Genomic DNA, 26,235 nt, shown 5'->3' with positions numbered 1-26,235 from the left:
TCCCCAGTTCTGTCATGCCCTCCTGCCATCATTGTGTGTCCTCCACTTCGTTTCCTCATGGGAGACCCTCCAACCATCGTGCCTCCTCCCTCTTCTTTGATCTCTCTCCATTCTCTCTCCAAAGCCAAAGGAAGACTTACCAGGTCTGACTGATTCTCAACTTGTAGCATCACCTGCTCAAGTCACTTTTTCTCCCACTGACACTGTCTTGGTCTGAGATCAGAGACATCTCCCATGCAGGCTAGGACATCAGCCTCCCAACTGTGGCCTTTCCTTTCCACTCTCCTTTCTGTCTCCTCTACGCACTCAGATCCACTCTTGCCAAACACAACTTAGTCATATCACTCTCCTACTCAGACAACCCCAAATCAGAGCTTCCAGTCCTAGTAGTTAAATCCTTCACACTTTTTTTCTAGTGTGATTTTAACACAGGACGTCTTTCATCGCCCCGAATAAGCCCACTGCTCAAGTAGGTCAGCCTGTTCTCCTGCACACTCCTGCACATTCCCACCTGCAAACCTTTGCTTATACCACTTCTTCCTCCTGGGATGCCCTTGCAGCCCCCCTCCACCTATCCACACACTCCTCCTCCAAGGTCTAGCTGGCATCCCCTTTTCTAAGCAGCCTCCCTCTTCATTCATTCATTTACTGAAGAAACTACTGGTTTTGTTTTTTGTTTTGAAATCTATTCTGTTCAGGTATTATGGTAGGTGCTAGAGATGGCATGGGAGAAAAACAGACATGGACATAGAGCTTATACGCTACAGCATGGACAATTGCTAGACAAAGAATCATATAAATTAATGTGCACTTGCAACTGCGAAATGGTTGCAAAGGAAAAGCACAGGGTGCTATGATCAAGGGTAAAAAGGGAAAAATTGAGATTGGGAGTCAGGGAATGCCTTTGAGGAACTGACTTTTAAATGTAGACTTCAAGGAAAGTAGAAACCAGCAAACAGACAGGGAAAAGGAATTCTATTTGGAGTGAAGGGTGTGTGTAGAAGCAGAGCATGTGTTGGTGCCTTTGTGTGAATTAGAACAAGGCATCCACGTCCCTGCAAGCAGCTGAATCTTCAACTGGCCTAGGGCTTGAGAGCACAGCTGAAGGAGGTGATCCTGTGCAAAGACCTGAACAAGCTTGGTGTTTTGAGAAGCTGAAGACAATTGTATTAAGTAAGAAACAGAGTGACCCCAGATGAGGCTGGAGACAGGTGGGACAAAGAGTGCAGGACATTCGTGGCCATGTTAGGGATTTAGGTTCATCCTGAGTGCATGGAAATTTAATACACAGTATTCATCACAACCCACTAGGCTCTGCAGGATTTGACCTCCCAGTTCGCAAACTTTCTAAATCTTCATAGCTCTTTTTTTGTCCTACTCCTGTAGCACCTAGAGTTTTTTTTTTTTTTTTTAAGACAGAATCTAGCTCTGTCTCTCAGGCTGGAGTGCAGTGGTGTGATCTCAGCTCACTACAAGCTCCGCCTCTCAGGTTCACGCCATTCTTCTGCCTCAGCCTCCCAAGTGGCTGGGACTACAAGCACCGGCCACCACACCTCGCCATTTTTTATGTATTTTTCTTAGTAGAGACAGGATTTCACCATGTTAGCCAGGATGGTCTTGATCTCCTGACCTTGTGATCCTCCTGTCTTGGCCTCCCAAAGTGCTGGGATTACAGGCGTGAGCCACCGCGCCCGGCCCTAGAGCTATTTTTTTAAATGAATTTCCTCCCTCATTAAATCACAAGGTCCTTGGAGCTGACATGTGTCTTACTCATTTTTGTTAAAACAGTAGGTTCTCAATTAATAATTGTTCTCTTTCCATTGTAATACTTTACACTATGGTATTTCTGAATTGGAACAAGATCCAGAACCCTAGCCAGCTGTCATAATATTAAGAAGAAAATCTAATGTTTACTAAGCACTTACTGCATGCCAAGAACTGTGCCAAGCACTTTACATGCATTCAGTTAAATCATCAAAACAGTCCCATTGAATAGATATTGGTATTGTCCACTTTTTACACTGGAGTCACAGCACAGGCTTGTGGACAAGTCAAAAATCCAGGTCTCTGATTCCAAGCCCTGTGCACTTAACAACTGGGCCATAGTATCCATGAGTCATTTATTCATTCGAAGATGAGATCTACTTGGATCCACCCTGTCATTACAGGGGTAACAGTGATGCAATAAATACCTACAGGATACAATCTTTTAACAAGAGTAAAGCTATATTATAAATATCCTCTTCTTTCCTATTGAATTATGCATATTATTTACATAGAACTTTTTAGGCTGTGTGCAGTGGCTCATGCCTGTAATCCCAACAATTTGGGAGGCCAAAGTGGGAGGATCACTTGAGCCCAGGAGCTGAAGACTAGCCCTGGCAACAAAGCAAGATCCTGTCTTGACAAAACTTAGAAAATTAGCCAAGCGTGGTGGTGCAGGCCTGTATTCCCAGCTACTCAGGGAGCTGAAGTGGGAGGATTGCTTGAACCTGGGAGGTCAAGGCTTCAGTGAGCCGTGATTGTGCCACTGCACTGCAGCCTGGGCAAAGGAGTGAGACCAGGTCCCAAAACAAAACAAAACCTTAAGGACCTTAAAATAACTTTTAAAAAACGTTTTTTGTAATCAATAGAATCAGCAATGGTTAAAGCAAATCCTAATGTTTCTAGGAAGAATGAGCACTGATCAATGCCCAGAGGCTGAATATAACCAACCGATAAGAGACAACCCCATTCACTAGGATGGACTGTCTAAGAGGTAACTAACCAAACAAACAAAACCAGCAGAGAAACAGTTGTACATCAACAGGAGAAAATTGCAAACCTATCTGAAAAGCGTGTACTAGTTGTCTGGGAATTTAGGAGATATATTGACTCTGCTTTTTTTTCTCATGTATGTAACTCTTTGTCACTGTATTTGATGACAATTGCCTCTAACTCCTTGGCTTACAATGCCCTTGAACTTGTGAAGTACTTGGACCAATCCACCCATTCATCCACAAGTATGCTGAGTGTCTCCAAGAAACTGCAAGATACAAAAGAAGCACACAAGAGGGTCCTTCTTCTTATAGAGGAAAGAGTCACAATATAGAGACTATACACAACTCTAATGATTACACACTAAGTGCCAGAGTACTATGCCCTTGTGAGGGGCTTTTGGAGTTCCAGAGAGGAGAATGGAGTGAAAGATGAACTGGAGCTGGGCTCTGCAGCCAAGGGTGGCCAGGGCTGGCAGTGACCTGAGAATGCAGTGAGACTAGGCTGCAGGAGAGAAGGGAACATGTGAGCTGGAGATTTAGGGCCAAAGCAAAGGTGGAGGTGAGGCCAACCCAAATGTGAGAGGTAGACAGACTCCTGCCTGCCCCACTGGCCCAGCAGAGGCTCCTGGCTGCCGTGTCAGGAGTCACCTAGAAGGTCCCAGAATTTTACCACAGCCATTCTCCCCTTCCCAGTCTCATTGCTCTCTCAAGTGCTGCCAGCCCCGGCACCCTTGGCTCCCATGAAGGAGACTTGCTAGGACTGACAGCAGTGATGACAGAACTCAAGTAGGCAGACTTTGGGTCTTGTCAGCATGGGAGGCAAGAGTGATGGGAGTTCTGGAGGGATTTTGACTAAGGGTGCCAAAGAGGAGGTGGGAAAGTCTCAGCTAGGCATGGGATCCTGGCCCATGTGTTGTTGCCTGCTCTGTCTCTCCATCTATAGCACAGGACAGTGATTGGCTGTGTTTAGTTAACCGGGGAATCAGGAAAAAAGATTAGAGTTCATTTGAGATAGCACCTCCCACTCATAAATCTTCAAAAATCACATATAAATATCCATAAGATAACCAGAAGGCCATGCTTTACATGCCTATGAGAGGCACACATTTGGATCTGCCTAAAACCAGATAAAACATGGTAGTGCATACCTAGGAGAGATCAGAGTTAAATTCTCTGTTTAATTCTCAGAGTTCATTTCTTATTTTGTGTCATTGGTTATTCTTACTATTAGGAATACTTCTCTCCTATGCCAAAGGTAGAGGGGCTTAAAGAGCCAAGCAGTTAGAAGAGCACTGTGTCATGTCACTTTGGGTGTGCTGACAACCATTTATAGCAGTGTTTTCCAGTGTGTGGTTTGAGATCTGCTGTGTTAGAATAATGGGGTGTGGTAGTGTGGTTTATAAAAATGTAGATTCCTGAGCCCCACCCAGGTCTATTTTCTACTCTCTTGTGCTGAGGCCCAGGAAGCCCCACTTTAGTCCCTGAGTGATTCTTATGCACACTGAAGTTTACGAACCACTGTCAGAGGCTCACGTACTAGGAGTAAGAAAACTTACGATACCACAAAGCCATGAGGTCCCATCCTTACTGACTCTGAATGATATACAAGGGAACATTTAACTTAAGATTTTGACAGCACTAAATAGAACACAGGGGGCTTATGTTGGAAACCAGAAAAGTCATTAAAAAATGACCTTGTTTAATAGATTAAATGCAATAGAGTGAAGCCAAGTGACTTGCAGAAAGTTTGGTCTGTTTAGGCACTGCAGAAAATCTCGAGATGAGTCATGCATAAACACTGATGATGCCTTTCATCCTAAGTTTTGCCTAGTTCCAGCCAAAATAAAATAAATAAGAGAAAACTGAATGAGGGGTGGGGGTGGGGGTTGGCTCATTTGCTACCTGCCATTCTACACCCACCTCCCAGGCCCCAACCACCAGAGGTACTCCTCGGAGCTGCTCTTGGTGCTTCTGCTCACAATCCTTGCTCTTCAAGGAATGGAAATGGTTAGAAACCAGAGAGAAAGAAAGAGCCTGGGAACAGATGAAAAAGTCTGGGAGGGAAGAATGAATATGCAAAGAAAAACCTCAAGATGTTCAGAAGAGGAGCTCTGAAGGAGAAGACACAGATACTGGGAACAATGAAAGGAAGACATAAAAATGAAGAAGATATGAAAGAAACAAACATAGAAAAGAAAGTAGAGGGATTCATAGTATGAGTTGTAGAGCCAAACAGACCCAGGGTCAAACCATCAAGAAGACAATAAATCCTAAAGGTTTCTGGACCAAAAAATAGAACTGCAAAATACGCAAAGCAAAAACTGATAGAAGTGAAAGGAAAAATGAACGAAACTCTAAGATTGGGAAACAAACAAAAAATTTAAGAAAACAAGATGTTCTTATCACTCCTATTCAAGATAGTGCTAGAAGTTCTCACCAGTGCAGTAAGGAAACACAAATAAAATGGCATGCAGATTAAAAAGGAAGAAGTTATTTGCAGGTGACAAAATTGTCTACCTAGAAAAATCCCAAGGAATCTACAAAACAAAAACCTCTTAGAACTAATAAGTGAGTTTAGCATTAACATTAACAAATTAATTGTATATCTATAAACTAGCAATAAACACATGGACATGAAAATTAAAAATACAAAACCATTTACAGTAGCTGAAATGATTTAACTGATTAGATATAAATCTAACAAAACTTGTGCGAGACTTGTAGGCTGAAAACTATGCAATGTTGATGAAAGAAACCAAAGAAGATCAAATAAATGGAGAGACATACCATATTCATGAATTGGAAGACTCAACATAGTAAATATGTCACTCTTCCCAAGTTGATACACAAGTTGATTAAATTGATTTAATGCAATTCCTACCAAAATTCTTGTAAGATTTTTTTGTATGTATAAACAAGATTATTCTGAAGTTTATATAAAAATGCCGAAGGACTAGTATAGTTAAAGCAATTTACAAAAAAAAAAGAATAAAGTGAAAAGAGATAGTCTACCTGCTTTCAGGTATACTTGATCCTAGCTACTGCAATCAAGACTATGTGGTGTTGGCAGAGGAACAGACATATAGAGCAATGGAACAGAATCGAGAAACCACAAATAGACCCACATGAATATGCCAACCGATTTTTGACAAAGGAACAAAAGCAATTGAATGGATGAAAGACAGCCTTTTCACCAAAAAGTGTCAGAACAGTTGGACATCTATTGGCAAAAAAAGAAAAAGGAACCTCAACCTATTTTAAATTTGACTCAAAGTGAATCATGAACTTAAATGTAAAATGAAGAGCCATAAAACTTTTAGAAAAAAATAGGAGAATTCAGGATCTGAGGCTAGACAAAGAGTTCTTGGACTTAACATCAAAAGCACAATCCCTGAATGAAAAAAGTGATCAACTGGACTTCATCAAAATTGAAAATGTTTGTTCTGTGAAAGATCCTATTAAGAAGATGAAATGATTAGGATATTGAATGTTCTCAACACAAGAAAGTGATAAATATTTGAAATGATAGGCATGCTAATTACCCTGCTCACTATACATTGTATGAATAAAAAACATCACTGTGTACCCTATGGATATGTACAATTATTATTTGTCAAATAGAAAAAGAAGATGAAATGACACACATACAGAGTAAAAAAAATACTTGTAAACCATATATCTGAAAAAGGACTGATATTAAAAAAAACTCTCAAAATTCAACAACCAAAAAGCAATCCAGTTGAAAAATGAGCAAAAGATGTGAACAGGCATTTCATAGAAGAGAACATACATACAACAAATAAGCACATTTTAAAATGCTCAACATTATTAGCCATTAGGAAAATACAAATTGAAACCACAATGAGATAGCACTGCATACCTGTCAGAATGACTAAAATGAAAAATGGTTATGCTACCAAGTCCTGACAAAGACGTGGAAAAATTGGATTATTCATACCTTGCTCATGGGAAGGTAAAATAATACAGCTACTCTGAAAAATAGTTTGGCAGCTTCATTTAAACACTAAACATGTAACTACCACACAACCCAGTAATTGTACTATTAGATATTTATCTCAGAGAAATTGAGACTAATATTTAACTCAAAAACCTATACACAAAAGTTTATAGCAGCTCTCTTCATACTAGCCAATAACTGAGAACGACACACATATCCTTTAACAAGTGAACGATTGAACAAACTGTGGTACATTCATACCATACATTGCACTCAGCAATAAAAAAAAAAAAAAACAGCGTATTGATACATGCAACAACCTAGACAAATCTCTACATAATTATGCTGAGTGAAAAAAGTCAGTCTCAAAAGGTTACATGCTATATAATTCCATTTACACAACATTCTTGAAATGACAAAATTATAGGAATGGAGAACAAATTAGTGGTTGGGGATGGGGACACGAAGCAGTGGGTGTGACCGTGAAGGGCAACAGAGGGATCCTTGTGGTGATGGAAATGTTCTGTATCTTAACTGTATCAATGTCAGTACACAATTTGTGACATCGTACCTCTGTACCTCCGTTTTGCAAGATGTTACTGTTGAGGGAAACTGGATAAAATGTACAAGATATCTGTATTATTTCTCACAACTACTGCATGTTAATCTACAATTATCTTTTTTTTAAAGTTTAACTAAAAAAAGTAGTATGAGTATTTCATGATCTGTCTGGTAGCATCTCCATTCTGTTTCTGTTTCAAGTCCCTATTCAAACAGATGGCAAGAATTAGGTCTCAGTCCTGAAGTAAGCAAGTATTCACTACTTGCTCACTCTGCGTTTCAGGAAGCTTAACATAATGCCAATCTTGTGCTTGGTGTCATCATCTATGCTGGTGTCTACCCAGAGAAGTTTTCAGCTACCTGTCCATCTAGGACACTGCTGCATCCTCCTGGCCTTTGAAGCCAAACCCCTGACCCCCGATACTCTACAAGTCTTAGTGTGCTTCACGGAACCTTGAGAGGACATCTCAGGTCTATTCACCCAATGGGCATTCCTACTTCACAAGCCCGGGAGTGGGGGAATTGAGGGCAATGCTTGGATATCGAGGACATAGGCCTCCTTTTTTCTTAGGTCCTCTTGTGTTCCCACTCTACCCCAGGTACATTTGGCAGCTAGAGAAAGGCTCAGGGTCCCTTGTCAGGCACCCATGCTTCCTTCCTGATTCTTCTTTCTCTTGATCCAGGTTTTATCTACTCTGAGGGCAGAAACTGGTATGTGACAGTGGATATACTCTTCCAAATTTTCTCTCTTAGGTTTGCTCCTCAGATTTTCCCTCCTTGATTCTCAGCATTCTTCTGAATCATCCTTCTCCTGAAGGGACAACAGTACATTTCCTCTGCTGCTGCTCGACTTGGTCACATAGTAACAGAAAGTATAGAGGAAAACCCTTCTGTTGATACAAGAGGATAGTAATTCTGTAATATTTTGTACCATCTTTCTGCCCTTAGCACGCTCATCTTTCCATTGTTTCTTCAGCTTGTGGCCCAGGTCCTTGAACACAAAGCTATAGGCTTTGTGATGGTGGATGCCAAGAAAGAAGCCAAGCTTGCCAAGAAACTGGGTAAGTGTGATTTTTGAGATACTGTATGAGGGAAAGAAAGGAATGCGTCTTGCAAAAGGAAAAGTCCAGTTGCAATTATTCTTGCATAAGCAGATTCTCTTTTAAAATATATAAAATGATCCTGCATACCTTCATCTTTGGTTGGAGAAGCGTTTCATAAAAGTAAATATAGGCCTGAATTGAATAATTTCACATTAATCATGTAAGAGATTGTTGTATCAGTACAATGAGGAGGGTTTCCTCCTGGAGAAACTAATGCTAAAGAGTTAAGTTTTTATTTTTAGATTCTAAAGCAAGCTAAAAGGCCAGCTTCTCTTAGCTCACCACTGTGGTGATCTCTCTGAGAGAGTTAAAAATTCTCTTCTTTCATCACATATTATTTCGTTGCCTTGCAGCTGAAGCAGCCAACAAAAGATAGCATTAATAGTAATAATGCCAGGGTAACAGTGCTTTTTAAATTTAAGGCTAAACCCCAGCTGGGCATTATCACCAAGGATGAGAGGGAGGACATAGGTGAGGTACAGTTCAGTGACCGCACAATGGAAGTTGTACTCTCTAGTGTCGATATGTCAGGCTTAAGTACAGTGCACTTTAAGATTCACAATGCTGTAATCCCAAAGAGAGAGAATATAGATAGCGCCTCTGGTTTTCTTTTTCTTTCTTTTTTTTCTTTTCTTTTTTTTTTTTTTTTTTTTTGACAGGTCTCACTCTGTCACCCAGGTTGGAGTGCAGTGGTATGATCTCGGCTCACTGCAACCTCTGCCTCCTGGATTCAAACGATTCTTGTGCCTCTTGAGTAGCTGAGATTACAGTCACATGCTACCATGCTCAGTTCATTTTTTTGTATTTTTAGAAGAGACAGGGTTTCACCATATTGGCCAGGCTGGTGTTGAACTCCTGACCTTGAATGATCTGCCCGCCTTGGCCTCCCAAAATGTTGGGATTACAGGGGTGAGCCACAGCTCCTGGCCTGCTCCTCTGATTTTCAAACACCGACACACATGTACTGCCCATTTGGCTTTTTCTCCATGACCAATGAAGAATGGCTATTAAAAAAAATAGCGGGTTATAAAACAGGATCTTTGAAGAAAGGTTAATTGGATTTAGAGTGGTAAGTACAGAAAAAAAAGAGATTAGTGGTGGTTCAATAAATACCTTCAGGTACATAAAAGTCCATTATCCTGGAAAATTACAGACAACTGTTTTCTATTTTATTTTCAAGCAGACCAATCTTTTTTAAAAAAATGATTTAAATTATAGGAAACTATTTAGGTTAGACACAAGGAAGAATTCATGACTATAAAATTATGATGAGTTATTAAGAATGTCTGGGCACTTGAGGAGGCCAAGGGCAAAGGATTGTTTGAGCCAAGGAGTTTGAGAACAGCTTGGGCAACAGCGAAACCTCATCTCTACAAAAAATTTAAAAATTAGCTGGGCATGGTGGCATGTGCCTGTAGTGCCAGCTACTTGGGAGGGCTGGGAGGAGAGGATGGCTTGAGCCAGGGAGGTCAAGATTGCTGTGACTTCTACCTGCATGATTGCACCACTGCACTCCAGCCTGGGCAACAAGGTGAGATTCTGTCTCAAAATAAATGAATGAATGAGTAAATAAATAAATAAAAATAAAGAATGCCTGGGATATCTGTTTCCCTGGAGACATATTAAGGGATATTTTTCTCCCTTGAGTATGGGAGCAAAATATGTTAAACTCTTTCCCTGGAGTCAAAGACAGTTTAATGGCTGGGTGCGGTGGCTCACACCTATAATTCCAGCACTTTGGGAGGCTGAGGCAGGCGAATGACAAGGTCAGGATATCGAGACCATCCTGGGTAACACAGTGAAACCCCATCCCTACTAAAAATACAAAAAAATTGCCTGGGCGTAGTGGCGGGCACCTGTAGTCCCAGCTACTCGGGGGGCTGAGGTAGGAGAATGGCGTGAACCCGGGAGGCAGAGCTTACAGTGAGCTGAGATCGCGTCACTACACTCTAGCCTGGACGACAGAGCAAAACTCCGTCTGAAAACAAACAAACAAACAACAACAGTTTAATGAGTTCTGCCTCCTTCCCCAGCAGTCTCTTGATTCCTCTTCTGCCTTCCCATTGGTTTAATGAGAAGCTGAATTTGGGAGAATTTCCAGCAAATTTATTGAGAGAAAAAAACTAGTGTCCCAGTGATCTAAAAATTTTGGATGGACAAGCTGAGCAAGTATACATAAAAATAGACTAGGAAAGAATATGATGGGGCTTGATACACTGAAACAAGCTCAGTTTGGAAGAGTTGGGGCAGGTTCTTTCTGGTTATTTGATCTCTGGGCGTTTACAGGACAGTGGAGGTATTTTGTGAACCTGCTCCTTCATCTTCATTCCTCTTCCATTTGCCTTATTTTGGCCTCTATCAAGTTGTGCCTGAACAATTGCAGTAGCCTTCCTACTGTGGTTTTGCTCAAGACAGAATCCAACAGCAGGACACTGGCTGATGTTCCCTAGGGCACCTTTTGAGATCGGCCATCACTGATATCAAGAAAATCTGGCAGGGCCAGACACAGTGTCTCATGCTTGTAATTTATATATATATATAATATATTACATATATATATAAAACAAGCATGTAATTATGTATATAATATATTATATTATGTATTATAATATATAGTATATAATATATACAATATAATATACATTATATATTATATAATGTATAATTTTTCATATATAGAATATATAATTTTTCATATATATGTGTGTATATATGTATGTGTGTGTATATATGAAAAATTAGCCTGCATAGTAGCACATGCCTGTTGTCTCAGCTATTCAGGAGGCTGAGGCAGGAGCCATGATCATGGCCCTGCACTCCAGCCTGGGTGACAGAAGGAAACTTTGTCTCCAAGAACAAACAAACAAAAAGAATACCTGGCACATTGCTCCTTTTGATTTACAAATGGTGCCTCCACCATTTCCCACCTATGTGCCAAAGGCTTCTTACACCTCATGGATGCCTTGGGACACAGCATGTGGCAGTCCAGCCTTCCTGTCCCTGGAGGTTCTGCAGAAGAGTTCATTTGGAGAAAAGTTTCTCCAGCTAATAGAGTTTTAAAACAGTCTAAGGAATTAAGGATGGCATGCAATTGGACTAAATGCCAGTTTTGGCTATTTAACATTCCTAAGGAGAAAAATGCATTTTTCCAACAAGTGTTTGTTAAGGTACACAACATCAGACCAAGGGTGCTAAAGGGCAGCAAAATAAGAAGATGCTGAGCCTGTCCTTGCAACATCTACTGGCCAACTGGATAAAGAAGATGTGTGGGATTCAACTGGAACAGGAAAGCAAGCTGTCCATCCTGGTCACATACATTAATGGGTTGCTGATGTGCACAGGCTCTGTACAAGGCACTGGGATACCAAGAAGACAATGATCCTACCCTCAGAGAACTCACTGTGATAGTGAAGACCTGTAAATTGAGCTGAAGAAAGATCAATAATGGCATGATCTCAGTGAGATTAAAGTGACCTTTCTTTAGAAAAATGAATCCTAAGCTGAGACCTGAAGAAGCTAACCAAGATGGAGGTCATTCTAGGCTTGGGGAACAAGGAATACAGAAGTCTAGAGAATAATGCTCAGTGACTTTTCCTTTACTCACCTTTCCATATAAGCACGTGGGCAGGAAGCAAAGGGAGTTGCACAAGGGACGAGAGCAGTTTTCAAAGGAGTACAGGTCTACCCAAGGGAGAATGAAAGGGATAGATTTGGAACCAGATTTTGGAGGGACTTTAACGCAAGGCTAAGGAGTCAGGTGGGCAGTGGTTATCTTTGATAAGGAGAATGACATGGGATCAGCTGTATCTGGTATCTTTGGAAAATTAAAGCAGTGGTGGGGTGGAGAATAGACTTTTTCCTTAAGTCAAAATCCAGCTGGAATTGTTCTTGACTATTTCCAATTAAATGTCCACTTCAGGAACTCTTCTAAAGTGTTATTTCAAGGCAACTGCTTCTTGGGTTAATGCTAGTTCCATTAATCCTGACCCCACTGTCACCCAGAAACCCTGAGCCAGACCTCAGGCAATGCAAAGGCTCTTCCTATGTCAGGATGACCTTCTCTGTGGGCCTCTTTGTTTCTTACAGGTTTTGATGAAGAAGGAAGCCTGTATGTTCTTAAGGGTGATCGCACAATAGAGTTTGATGGCGAGTTTGCAGCTGATGTCTTGGTGGAGTTCCTCTTGGATGTAAGCATGTATACGCGGTGACACTGCATGGAGCTGCCTCTGTTCAAATATAGGGAGAGGTAGAACCCCAAAGAACAGACAAGCTGAAGAACCTGGCCTCGTCTGTGACAGGTTTTTCAGGATTCACAAAAAAACTAAGGAGCACCTATATTGCACTCTACCGGGAAGCTGATCTTTAAGTCACCCTAGAAACTGTCGGGAGCAATGTAGTAATACTATGCTAATTCTCTTACCAGTTATACATAGACATCTATTGAAATCTCCTTGGCTTTGCTCCACTGCTGCTGAAGAGGAGCTGGGGAATGTGGAGAGAGAGGGGGCTAAGCAGCCACCTGAAGAGAGAGGAGGGATGGGAGTACCAATCAGCCAGGTCACCCTGAGTTAGCTACCCTCAGAGCAACATAGAGAAGTGGCAGAGCTAAAGAGACCCCCAATATCACACTCATTTTCAGCCATGGACATAGCACACCCTCATATCCATATGCTCAGACAAACAGAGGAACAAACATTCTAAAAATATTTCATCCATAGTTAAACTCACACTTTCAGTGACCACTGTGAAGTTCAATGCTTTGAACACACATTCTTGCACAGATAAAGAACCTAGTGTTCAGCATCCATGCCGACGATTCCTTATCTACCAGCCAGTACCCAGTGGTCTATCATTCTTTCTCTACAGTGTCAAAAACCAGAGGGAAGGTCAGAAGTGGGTTGGAAGCTACCTCTTACCAAAAAAAGGTGCCATCTCATGACCCACCGTGCTTGGCCATCTCATTGACTCACACCCACAAGCCCTAAAAAAGTTGAGGGGGTGATAGAACAACTCTGGGACAGCATGGTTCTGCCCCAGCTTTATCAGCTACGAGGAGGCTTTTGGAAATAAGACTCTAACTGCTTCAAACAATAAACAATGTGATTGACTTACCTAAGTAGAAGGCTCCAGTTAGGGGAGACTTCAGACTTGATCAAATCCAGACACTGGCCCCATTTTTCTCTGTAAATCACAGATAAGTGTGTCTTCAGTATGTTGCCTGTGTCCTCAAGCTGACTATTCTCAAGTTAGCTATAAGAAGGCCAGCAGCAGGAACCAATACATCACGTTTCCTCATTCATATTTCATGATAGAAAAACAAATTTGTCTTCCCATTGCCCTTTTAAGAGTAAAGAACTTTTCCCAAAGCCTTCAGCAAATCTGTTCTAATTGGGCCAGTTATTTGCCCATTCCTGAATCAATAACTGGCAAGGGAAGTTATGAAATTCACCTAAATGTCCATCAGCAGATGAATGGATAAAGAAAATGTGGTATATGGCCGGGTGCAGTGGCTCATGCCTGTAATCCCAGCACTTTGAGAGGCCAAGGCAGGTGGATCACGAGGTCAGGAAATTGAGACCATCCTGTCTAACACGGTGAAACCCCGTCTCTACTAAAAATACAACAACAACAACAAAAAATTAGCCGGGTGTGGTGGTAGGCGCCTGTAGTCCCAGCTACTTGGGGGGCTGAGGCAGCAGACTGGCATGAACCCGGAAGGCGGAGCTTGCAGTGAGCCTAGATCGCAACACTGCACTCCAGCCTGGGTGACAGAGCAAAACTCTGTCTCAAAAAAAAAAAAAAAATGTGGTGTATATAAACACAAAGAAATACTAACTATACAGACGGAATTGGAGAACATTATGCTAAGTGAAATAAGCTAGGCACAGAAATACTAATACCACGTTCTCACTTATTATATGTGGAATCTAGAACACAAGAACTCAAAGAAGCAGAGAGTAGTTACCAGAGGCTGGATGGGGGTGGGGGTGGTGGGAATGGAGAGATGATGGTCAAAAGGTGCAAAGCCTCAATTAGATAAGAAGAATAAGATTTTCTTCTTTGGCATATATTGTACAGCATGGTAAATATAGTGAATAATATGCATTACACATTCCAAAATCACTAAAAGAGTAAATTTCAAATGTTCTCACCACAAAAAATGATGAGTATTTGAGGTGATGGATAAGTTAATTAGCTTGATTTAATTATTTCATGTATTTATAGGTCATCGCAACACTTTATATCCAATAAATACATACAATTATAATTTGTCAATCTACAATTAAAAATAAATGTTTTTTAAAACTGGCAAAAGGAATAGGTTGCCCCCACCAATCATCTCACTCTTTGAGTTAAGGTCTGTTTCTCAGAAGGTACTGCCGGTATGCTCACTGCGGGACTGTGGGGAGAATGGAATAGATATTTGAGGCACCAACCACAAAGTCCGCTACAACTTCCCTCCAATGCACTCTGTTTCCCCAGTGAAGAAGGAAATCTCTTGTTTGAACATGTGTGTGTGTGTGTGTGTGTGTGTGTGTGTGTGTGTGCCATTTCAGCTAATTGAAGACCCAGTGGAGATCATCAGCAGCAAACTGGAAGTCCAAGCCTTCGAACGCATTGAGGACCACATCAAACTCATCGGCTTTTTCAAGAGCGAGGACTCAGAATGTAAGTTGCCTGCCAACCCCAGCCTATGAGTCTAAAAGCTAGATTCCAAACAAGATATGTCAGTTTACCCCAAAAGAGGATGGGTCTTCAGCATCTCTTTTGCTGGTAGAATGGTGGTTAGAATCCTTCCTGAGCCTAACACAGTGGAGTACATGTGCAAAAATTGTACAAAACAGTCAGGAAAGCTGAAAGAATATTAAGGTGGGGACAGGTCCTCTGGTTTTAAAGCAGACTGAGTGTTCTACAAAAGAGAGAAAAACCCTTCTCCACTTTTCCTGCCTACCCACCTCCCGGTCGGATTTTCCCCTACAATGGGACAAGCAATGGGCTGTCTCCTGGCCTTGGTAGCTCCTATGGTCACCAGCTGGAGAGCTTTGTAGTCAATTGGAAACCATGAGTGGAAAATTGGGGTAGGAATGGGCTTAGCAGGAGCTACAGAATGTGAAAAATCGCTGACCACCAAGGCTGCCTGTCGTAGTGCAGCCACACGCTTGGGCATATTCCCTTTGAAAGCTTTGTGACCAGGTTTTGGGTGGACACAGGACCTATGATAACATCACCACAGCCCGTATAGGGATGAGAGGGTGGTGGGGTGAGTCAGGAAGAGCAGGGAGAAGGGATCAGGAGGAGTAAGCACTTGAGTACTGTACATATTTAAAAACTGCTTTGGCAGCATGGCCCCAATGAGGTAGGCTTTTTTCTGGTATCTCAGCCTTGGAGAGAGGAAAAGCATTAGCGGGGGTGAGCATAACTCTGGTAGCATTCATACAAGTAGGAAGTGCAAATGTGGGCTGCTTATGACTATTCCTGGGAACCCCAAAATATTCTGAAATTGTTTGCAAACCCATTTCTTTAAACAGTCTGCCCACTAGCATCCTTAGTCACCTCATCAACAATGCTTTCATTTTCTGTCTCCCGTGTCCCAACTTAACCCTCTTTTCATTTGCTTCATTAAAACCTGCATTTACTGTGCTTAAAATGAAAGTGCTAGAGGGAGGTGGCTAACCAGGGAGATTTGCCCCAGTTCTTCTTTAGGCAATTTTATTTTAGTTCGTACATATCCATATCAGTCCTGACTACTCTGGGGTGCTTCTCCTGCCCCTTCCTTTTCAGTTCCTCTGTCTCAATTTGTTTCCATCTTTATATTCCTCTATCCTCTTCATCCATGTAGCTCAGGATGGCAGATAAGAGGGAAGTAAAACCAAGGTTAGGATAAAGAGCACACCTTTCAGTACCCTTGGCGTCTTCCCCCGCCTAGATGAATCGTCATAATAACACTATTTAATTAACACATTTCATATGCCAGGGCCTATGCTAGGATCTTATATGGATGCCTTAATTTCATTCTCACAACAAGCCTGTGAGGTGTTTATCATTATTATCTGCATGTTAATGATGATGAAAGGATGGAACAGAAAGATGCAATTAACTTGCCCATTATCACATGGCTAGTACAGTGTACAAAGTAATATGAAATATATTACATATTGCATTATAAAAAAATTTCCAATTTTTAAAAAAAAATTTAAATGAGACTCTTATGCTTGCCTCAAGAATATAGCTTTTTTTTTGAGACCTAGTTTTGCTCTGTCACCCAGGCTGGAGTGCAGTGGCATGATCTTGGCTCACTGCAACCTCTGCCTCCCGGGTTCAAGTGATTCCCCTGCCTCAGCCTCCTGAGTAGCTGGGATTACAGGTGCCCACTACCATGCCTGGCTAATTTTAGTATTTTTAGTAGAGACGGGGTTTCACCATGTTGGCCAGGCTGGTCTCGAACTCATGACCTCAGGTGATCCACCAGCCTCGGCCTCCCAAAGTGCTGGGATTACAGGCGTGAGCCGCCGCGCCTGGCCCTGCTCTTTCTTTGACTGATGAGCATTCTTTTTTTGCCATTGGACATAATTCAGATAATTCCATCTCTAAAGTGTCCTTCAAGGGCACTTAGTTCAATCTGACAGCTATTGCTTTTCTTTTCATTGACAAACGTAATGTTCACATTTCTTATAATAATTTGAATGAATTTGAAAGGATTACAAATCCTAATTAAATTTTTATATCATCAATATTTCAAAATAATAATGAAGCTTTTCCTTAGGAATACACAGATATTGCTCTACTGATCTTAATAATCATTCTTAAAAGTTAATAAAATTGCTAGTGAATCATTTTAACCGCTTTTTAAGGTTGAATTTTTTTTTTAATTTATAGACTTTGTTTGTACATTACATATTTCACGTAGTCCTTGTAATTTTCAATTAAGTACATTTAGGCAGGTGTTTAGCAAGGTCTAGCGTTTTTTGAAACCAATAATGATTCCTCAAAATATTTTCAAAGTAAGTATAATTCATAGCATATTTTAAAATCTACTTTTTAGCTGATAGACTCTTTGTAAAATTCTTGCCCAGTTAACCCACTTCAGGATGAAAGAGTGGGGAGAGGTCTCCTGAACCCATTTCTTCACCAAAAGCTATAAAGAGAAGGAGTTGTACAGGTTTGAATGTTATTGGAGTCCCTTTTTAAAAATAACAACCTTTTTGTGGAATGCAGATTCACAGGCAAACCTTTATATGATGACCTTTTTCTCTGAAGAAATATTATTTGAATCTTAAGATTTTCAGAAAGAACTTGGTGTAAAGCCTTTACACCTCCTTGTCATTGTAGCTGCACTATCAATACTTGAACTTGGACATTCAAAATCTGACTTCAGAGTTTACACACTTAACTGTGTATTGAATTTATACACTACAACGTTTATACATTTAATTGTGTACACTTATCTTGCGCAGTGCTTTCAGAATCTATTTTGACATGTTTATCTACTTCTCTGAATGTTTCATCCCCAACAACTTGGTTTGGTTCTTCTTTGTAAGACCGATGATATTATTCCAAGCATTTCTGGTCAGCGTTTCTAACTGGTGCCATCAACCACACCCAGTTACTAAAATCTGTGACACTAATATCCAGTATGCACAACCCTGAGAGAGGGGGAAGAAAGGAGAGAAAATGCTAAGATAAGTTTGTAGTAAGCTGGAGGCTGGGAACTAAACGTTCAGGAGCCTATTCCAGAAGCCAAAAGAGTCATCAAAGAAAGTGGGAGGGGAGTCTGACTGGAAGGGACCAGGAACAGGTTGGTCAAGAGGCAGGGAAAGCCTAGACATGACCTGAGCTCCAACAGAGTAGAAGACAAGAGGAGGCTTCTTGGAAAGCAACTGCTGTTTGGCTGAGGCTAAAGGTCAAGCCACATTTTGAATCATCCATCTAGAGGTCACCTTGCTTCGTTCTTCGTCTTAAAGTGATGTCGACCAACTCTCCAAGAGAGGAAGGGAGGCTCCTGACACAGGCCTAAGCCATTCTTTCCATCAGGGTGAGAGTACATGGAGGGGAGGAGAAATTCATCAGGGACATGGGGATTGGAAAAGAGGGGACAGAGGATTCTGATAGAGCCCATTGCTGCTTTAGACACAGATGGCCTAGGTGTTGCTTTAGCCATTCTACTTCCTTACCTTCACTCCATTCATTCTTCAAATGCTCTCAGCTGGTTGGGCTCGGTGGCTCACACCTGTAATCCCAGCACTTTGGGAGGCCAAGATGGGTGGATCATGAGGTCAGGAGATCGAGACCATCCTGGCTAACACGGCGAAACCCCATCCCTACTAAAAAACACAAAAAATTAGCCAGGCGTGGTGGCAGGCGTCTCTAGTCCCAGCTACTTGGGAGGCTGAGGCAGGAGAATGGCGTGAATCCGGGAGGCAGAGCTTGCAGTGAGCCAAGACCATGCCACTGCCCTCCAGCCTGGGCGACAGAGGGAGACCCCACCTCAAAAAAAAAAAATGCTCTCAGCCATCTTCTCCCCTCCCAATTCTCGACTCCAGCTATGAGGTTACGGGATATCTTTTCTGACTACCCACTTACTTTTATGAGGACAAGTTAGTGTGAGTGTGTATCAGTATGTGCAAGTATTCTCATGACTTTCCAACCCCCCTCTCACCTGTGCTTGCGGCACTCACCTCTGTGGTAACAACTATCACGCTGCCTTTTGATTCTTTAAAGGATTCATAGCCCTCGCGAGGCTGAGAGCTTTGGAAGATCAGTATCTTTGTCTTATTCATTTTGGGATCCTCTGAATTCACATTATTCTAGAAAAAAATTGATAGAATCTTAGTAAATTCTGCATTGTCTAACAGAGGCTTATACTTATGATGGTTAAGGGAAATGGAATTCCATGAAATGGAAAGAAGTTAATCTTATTAAGAATAAATCACAGGCTGATTGACTCTCAGGCTTACAGCATTTATTCATAACCACCACCACCACCACCACCACCACCACCACCACCACCACCACCATTACCATCACCCTCACAACTAAGGCTTGAGTACAAATCTCTTTTCCAAGTGACTCCCCAGATGGACCAAGGTACAGCACTCCCACACTCACCTGATCTCATACTGTCTCGGCCAGTGTAGACTCAAGCTTGGGACCATAGTCTATCAAGGGTTTAAGTTTAAGAAATCCTCTTGAAGCATCAGAATAAAGAAGAAAACTTTAAAATGAAAAAAGGGGAAGAAAACTAGAATTCAGCAACAGGGGTACTTCCATTAAGAAGTTTAAAATACTTCTGTGATGTCATTTGTGATTGAGGTTACTTTACACAGTGAGATGAATTTCCTTCTTACTTACAGCTCATTTATTCTGGCAAACTGCACTCTCTCTAGAGGGCATGATTATAAGTAGCAGTGAGTTAGAGTGAAAGGCCTTTTTATTTCGGTTTGGAGTTTTACGTGCCGTCTTCTCTCTCTTGTCCTCCCGGTTCCCTCTGTTTCCTGCTTTCTACCTGCAGTTCATAAAAGTGTGGTGAAGGGGTCTTCTCTTGGGCGTTTGAATGCCAGTCAATTCCAACTCCTTGTGGGGAACTATGGGTTTAAATAATATTAAATAATACCTATCTAAATAATATCTACTAAATTGGTATCCCATCAGGATTAATTGACTTTCTACTCTCTACATCATTTAAAAAGAAGATTCTTCAGTGTGCATCTTGAAAATCTCTCTCCCTTCATCTTTATTTTTCCCCTTAGACTACAAAGCTTTTGAAGAAGCAGCTGAACACTTCCAGCCTTACATCAAATTCTTTGCCACCTTTGACAAAGGGGTAAGTACCTACGAAACCCCAATGTGAACAGTTTTGTAGGCATGAAGAATTAAAGTTTGAACTTGCCACCACTCTTTCTTTTCTTGTAGCAACATTAACTATCCTCCCTTGCCTCTTTCTCTAGAAGGGTTAAGAAGCCTTAGTTGTGAGGGTGATGGTAATGGTGGTGGTGGTGGTGGTGGTTATGAATAAATGCTGTAAGCCTGAGAGTCAATCAGCCTGTGATTTATTCTTAATAAGATCACTAAATCACTATTGGATTTAAGATGAGTACAAAGATGACTAATTCAGAGGATGTAAGAATATTTCTAAAAACATCCAAGGAAAAGTGATGGCCCACACTTATCTTCTCATACACTGAGATGGGAAATGTGTGGGCCCAGAGTGTGCCAGCCCACTCAGTCACTGCTTCCTTTTTCCTTAGCGGGTATCCTCTCCCTTCCTGGGGTTACATACTTCCCCTTCTACTGGGTCAGGATGGGGAGTAGAATGGGAACTCCTCTGTGATGAGTTCAAGCAAGTGGTCTGTAAAATACAAGAAGAAGCCAGTGAGCTGGAGCAGGGAAGGGGCATGGTGGGATGAGACTGCGTTCAGTTCTTGTATACGATGAACCACTTCTGTGGAAGTGGCCCTGTCTTCAAGCCTATGATCCAGAAGAGTGATCTATAATCCAAGTATTATAATCTAAACTTGAAGAATGTTTATCCTAATTAGTTGTATTACACTTGGGAAGGATCTCGAGCAAGAATATTTTAAAACTATCATGTATTAAGTGTCTGTTATGGGCCAGGTGCTCACACCTGTAATCCCAACATTTTGGGAGGCTGAGGGGCATGGATTGCATGAGCCTTGGAGTTGGAGACCAGCCTGGGCAACATAGTGAGACCCCCATCTCTACAAAAAATAAAAAAATTAGCTGGGTGTGGTGGCACACACTTGTAGTTCCAACTACTTGGGAGGCTGAGCTGGGAGGATCACTTGAGCCCAAGAGGTTGAAGCTGCAGTGAGCTGTGATCATACCATTGCACTCCAACCTGGGCAATGGAGTGAGATCCTCTTTCAAAAAATAAGAATATAAAAAATAATAAATTCAAAAAAATTTTATGTGCCAGAGTCTGTGCTAAGAAATGTCTTTGTGCCAGAGTGTGTGCTAAGAAGTTAACATGGATTTTCTTACTTCATCCTCTCAACACTCACATAAGGGAGGAATTAGTATCCTCATTCTACAGAGGATGAAACTGAGGTGCTGAAAGATTAGGTGATTTTTTCATGGTCATGTAGTTACTGAGTTGAGAAGCTTGCTATATTCTCAGACCAGCCTGACTTCAAAGTCAGTGCTCTGTCCTACTTTACTCCAGAGAAAGAAGCAATATATGCAAACTGCGTGACTGGTGTTTGGCACACAGGAAGCATTCGGTAATAGTTAGCCAGCTATGAGCACCATTGTTTATAAGAAGGCAGTCATCTAGGCCCAGGAAGTGGGAGGCTTGGATAGGATATTAGTAGAGAAAGGGAGTAACAGAGAAGCCGAAACTGAATCCATTACTGACATATGGTTCTGATGGAACATTTGGTTCTGATGGACTAGGTGTGGCTAAAGTGGCTCCTGGGTAAGAATCCAGCTGAAAGGAAGAGAGAGGCAGGCCAATTAATTTGGCCAAGCAACAAAGCCTTAGTTTTTAGAGGGGTGGTTCAATGTTGAGCTCAGCGTAGTATCTGTTTATAGAAGTGCCTCCTAGTGCAACTGTATAGCTTCTTGCCTGTGGCCCATGAAAAAGGTGAGGTCAGGCTATCATTAAAAATTCAGAGAGATGCTTTATTAAAACTCTGTAGGACACTGAGTCATAAGTTCCAGCGTTCACGTAGCCTTGTTGGATTTCAGAACATTTAAAAAGACAAAGGCACACAGAGCGGAGAGCACTGAGAGGACTCTGACACCATTTGGTGCTTAAGAACTTGCACCCGTCAGTTGGGGTGGAAAGGGTGTCCAAGGGGAGATGGTGGGGTTCAGAAGGCATGACTGCACCCAGTAGAGCCTCAGTGGTGTCCAGCAGGGAGTGCTAGGACAGAAGAGGGGAAAAGTAATAAATGTGAAGTGGCTGAAAGGAGCTGTTTGTACAACACACCCTAGGGAATCTCAGAGAGACCGGGAGGTGCTTTGTTAAGGTCAGAAACCAGGAGAGTCAAGGGACAAGAAGGCACTAATGCAGTTACAAAAATGCAAAAAACAACCGGCACTAGCAAAAGTGGATGTAACAAGAAGATCTGGCCATTGATGAGGTGATGAGAGAAGGCCTCAAAATAACTTAAGATAGCAAGTCTTGGCATCAAGACAGCAAAAATTATGAAGCTACTGAAAACATTAGGAAATCTAGGAAGAAGAATCTATTGAGGAACATGAGATGGGGTTATGAATTCTATTTTCTAAAAGTTGGGGAAACATTCAACTGGAAATGTCTTTAATTAATTCAGTCATTCATTCACTCAACAAGTATTTATTGAGTGCCCTTTACGTGCCAGGCACTCTTCTCAGTGCCAGGGACACAACATTGAGCAAAGCAGATTCCTGCCCTTTAGAATTTAAGGTTTAGTGTGGGAAAGAGAAGATGGAAAGACAGAAAATTAAAAAGTAAACAAACCAATAAATACATCATGTGAGTTGCAGGACCGTAAAGAGGGTGAGATGTCATGGCTGCTGATGTAAATTTGGAGGTCAGTAGTTCCCAACCACTATCCATATTAGTATCCTCTGACAAGCTTTTAAAACCATTAGTCTCTGGGTCCTGGCCCTGGAAATTTTAATTTTTTAGGGTTGTGGCAGTGTCTGGGAATCTGCATTTTTGAAAGCCTCCCAAGGAATTATAAAGGGTGTTCAGGTTTGGGACCAGTACTGATCTATTGATACTAATCCTAAATCAAGCCACAGGAAGGCGCAACCTCTCTGAAGAAGCAGTTAGAACAAGAAAGTGTCAGAGGGCCAAGGATGGTTCCACTCTGCTGTACCTCACAGCCTGAAAAATATCAGTTCTTATAATCCCACATCCCCTCCCACTGACCTGTTCCTTTCTCTGTCTGAGTGAACAATGAGATGAAAAATCACTTTCTTTTTAAAATCACACTGGAGCCAAAGGGAGCTGTGACTAAACAAAGTTAGTGGAGAAGATAGGTGTTGGGAAGACCTAAATTTAGTAATGGCAAAAACCATTACTTTTGGCAAAAACTGTGACTACTTTTGCACCAACCTAATACTTGAGTTGGTTTCATTGGCAACAACCAAACTGACTTGCGAACTGGAGGAAAAATGACCTGTATCAAAATTCATACTCATGCACATGTCAGAAAATCAGCGTTGTACTTTGTAGTTTTCTTATCTTTGTTAAATCCATTCCAACTAGTTAACAAATAAAAGCATGAAAGAATTCATTTTATGGACCTATTTGGTTCTTAATAATATAATTCATTCTTATATAATGGTAATACCCATGAACCAGATCTCCTCCTGGAATAATGCCTTGGATTCAGTAGGCCCCACTAAATACTTACTGAATAAATGAATGAATAAAAGCTTCAACCAATCAAATCCCCTTCAGTCCTTACCATCCAAGACAGGAATAATAAGAATGAAAGAGGGGGTCAGGTGAGGTGACTCATGCCTGTAATCCCAGCACTTTGGGAGGCTGAGGGGGGAGGTGGATCACCTGAGGTCAGTAGTTCAAGATCAGCCTGGCCAACGTGGCAAAAACCCATCTTTACTAAAAACACAAAAATTAGCCGGGTGTGGTGGCCTGTGCCTGTAATCCCAGCTACTCGGGAGGCTGAGGCAGGAGAATCACTTGAACCTGGGAGGTGGAGGTTGCAGTGAGCCTGATACTGTGCCATTGCTCTCCAGCCTGGGCAACAAGAGCAAAACTCCATCTCAAAAAAAAAAAAAAAAAAAAAAAAAAAGAAAAAGAAAAAGAAAAAAAAAAAAAAAAATGAAAGAGAGGAATTCTCTGAGATACAAGATGAGGGCACTCCATGATGGTGGTAGGGAGACAGGGAGGAGATCCCTGGGAAATTTTACTCAGCATTTCCAAGACTTAAATTAAGGATGCGACAATCCAATTTTTACATTCATAGACAGCACTGTGGCCCCAGACACTGGCATTCAAGGACTGGAGACTACCACCACCACCGGGTGGGTTTGACTTCTGGCTCTGCTCCCTCCAGATATATGATCCTGACAAATCTCTTACGCAAATTGTGCCTCAGGTTCATCATTTGTAAAATAAATATAATAATCATTCTTACCACATACAATCCAAGTGAGAATTAAACAAAGAATCAACCTAAAACACCTGGCAGCAGTGCCTGGCACATGATAAGCACTCCGTATGTTTGTTATTATTACTGTTTTCATTCTGATCACTTCTCCTTTCATGGAAACAGTCCTCTGATTCCTAGGATATATAGTAAGCGAACTCAGAAAACCAGAATTCAATGTCATTTTCTAGCCTACTTTGGTTCCCTGCTTCATCAGCCCCTCATCTATATCACCCCCCCACCCCTGAGACGATGGAAAAGCACTTAGGAAAAACTCCACGTCTCCCTCTCTTAAAATTAACCTGTCAACAAAAAAGAAAACATGGCCTGTTTCCTTTATCTCTGAGTAGGATGCTGGAATTTCTTTCCCTTAAGTACTATATAAAATGCCTTTCGGAATATAGTGACCTGGAATTAATAGCAATTGATGACAAAAACCATATGGATATCAGTGTTTCCTCAGAATGGACCTCCTTGTGTAAGAGCTTATGCAATACCCAGCTCCTCCTCTTCCCCAGTTAGTTGCAGCCAGCCTGGGTCACGGCACCATGGGTTACCCCCACAGAGCATCAGCTCTTAGGCAGTTCCTCTTCAGCTTCAAGAGAACCACTGTTTATCCCTGTGCTTTCTTGAACCACAGCTCTGAACTAGAAAAGAATGGCATTTGGTTTTCTATAGAGCGTTGCACATTCCAGGCCTCTCAAATCATTTCACAAACAGAGGTCCCGAGTTCGGCAGCTGTGCAGGCAAACAGCAACCATTCTGCCTTGACAACACACTGAACATGTGGCTGCTTTAATCCAGAGAGAAAACGTCTTCCAGGCTATGAGCTCTCCGAGCTCCTTATCTGTTGTAAGATGAGCAAACCATCCTGGCTTACTGGGGTCTGTCCAAGTTTTAGTACTGAAAGTCCTGCATCCCAGGAAGCCCTTCCACCCAGAGCAAAGCAAGATGGTCAGTCACCTCATGACTGCTGACAAACCGGGCAGCTCCCAAAGTCTGACAAACCACAAAGCAAGCTGGGTACTGAGAGATTTAACTGTAGGGCCAGCACTTCAACCTAAATAACAATCAGGGTTATGAGCAAATCAAAGACAGGCTAATGAGTTGGGTTCTGATTCTGAGTACCTATATGCCTTAAGGATCTCCATCAATTGCCTGTTTTATCAACATTGGTTCCATTAAAACCACACAACCCAGGATAGTAAATATGTTCCATTGGCATTTGCTTCCCATCCAGCCCTGACAAATGCAGTAGAGTGACGGTGATTGTAGAATTAAACTTCCCACTTCTCATCTCAACTGCTCCCTGCCCCAGCCTGACCCTCATTTGCTAGATAAGTCTTTTTCCTTCCTATCTTTCCTTCTTTGATCACAAAAGAAGATTGGGCTAGCCAGGCCTTGGGTGATGAGTTCCTATCACTTCAACATTGAAGTTAAAACTGTACATTTGTTTTTATGTCTTTGCCAGAAAACATACACACTTGTCTTAGATGGACAACACATTGCTATTCTAGACTAGCATCCAAATAAACTTTGTCTTATTTCTAATGGTTACAGGTTGCAAAGAAATTATCTTTGAAGATGAATGAGGTTGACTTCTATGAGCCATTTATGGATGAGCCCATTGCCATCCCCAACAAACCTTACACAGAAGAGGAGATTGTAGAGTTTGTGAAGGAACACCAAAGGTGCCTGAGATAGCATGCGGGGGCTGGGGGCCTGGGATC

The 26,235-nt window shown here is 41.7% G+C and overlaps 2 protein-coding genes across 5 annotated transcripts in view; both read left to right on the top strand.

The window, feature by feature from the left end:
• Window positions 1–26,235, top strand: part of NGF (nerve growth factor) — a 1,213,865-nt gene that overhangs the window by 755,686 nt on the left and 431,944 nt on the right. The window lies entirely within an intron of this gene.
• The window catches only part of CASQ2 (calsequestrin 2), a 69,537-nt gene that overhangs the window by 16,045 nt on the left and 27,257 nt on the right, over window positions 1–26,235 (top strand). For both annotated transcript variants that reach the window (XM_050748222.1, XM_050748221.1), the window contains 5 exons: window positions 8,255–8,339; window positions 12,468–12,568; window positions 14,939–15,050; window positions 20,129–20,202; window positions 26,066–26,196. In XM_050748222.1, the coding sequence (XP_050604179.1) occupies window positions 8,255–8,339; window positions 12,468–12,568; window positions 14,939–15,050; window positions 20,129–20,202; window positions 26,066–26,196 (503 nt within the window). The remainder of the gene's footprint in view (window positions 1–8,254; window positions 8,340–12,467; window positions 12,569–14,938; window positions 15,051–20,128; window positions 20,203–26,065; window positions 26,197–26,235) is intronic.

This window comes from Macaca thibetana, chromosome 1, assembly GCF_024542745.1.
Source record: "Macaca thibetana thibetana isolate TM-01 chromosome 1, ASM2454274v1, whole genome shotgun sequence".
Lineage (NCBI taxonomy): Eukaryota > Metazoa > Chordata > Mammalia > Primates > Cercopithecidae > Macaca > Macaca thibetana.
This window is presented reverse-complemented; position numbering and strand designations above follow the sequence as displayed.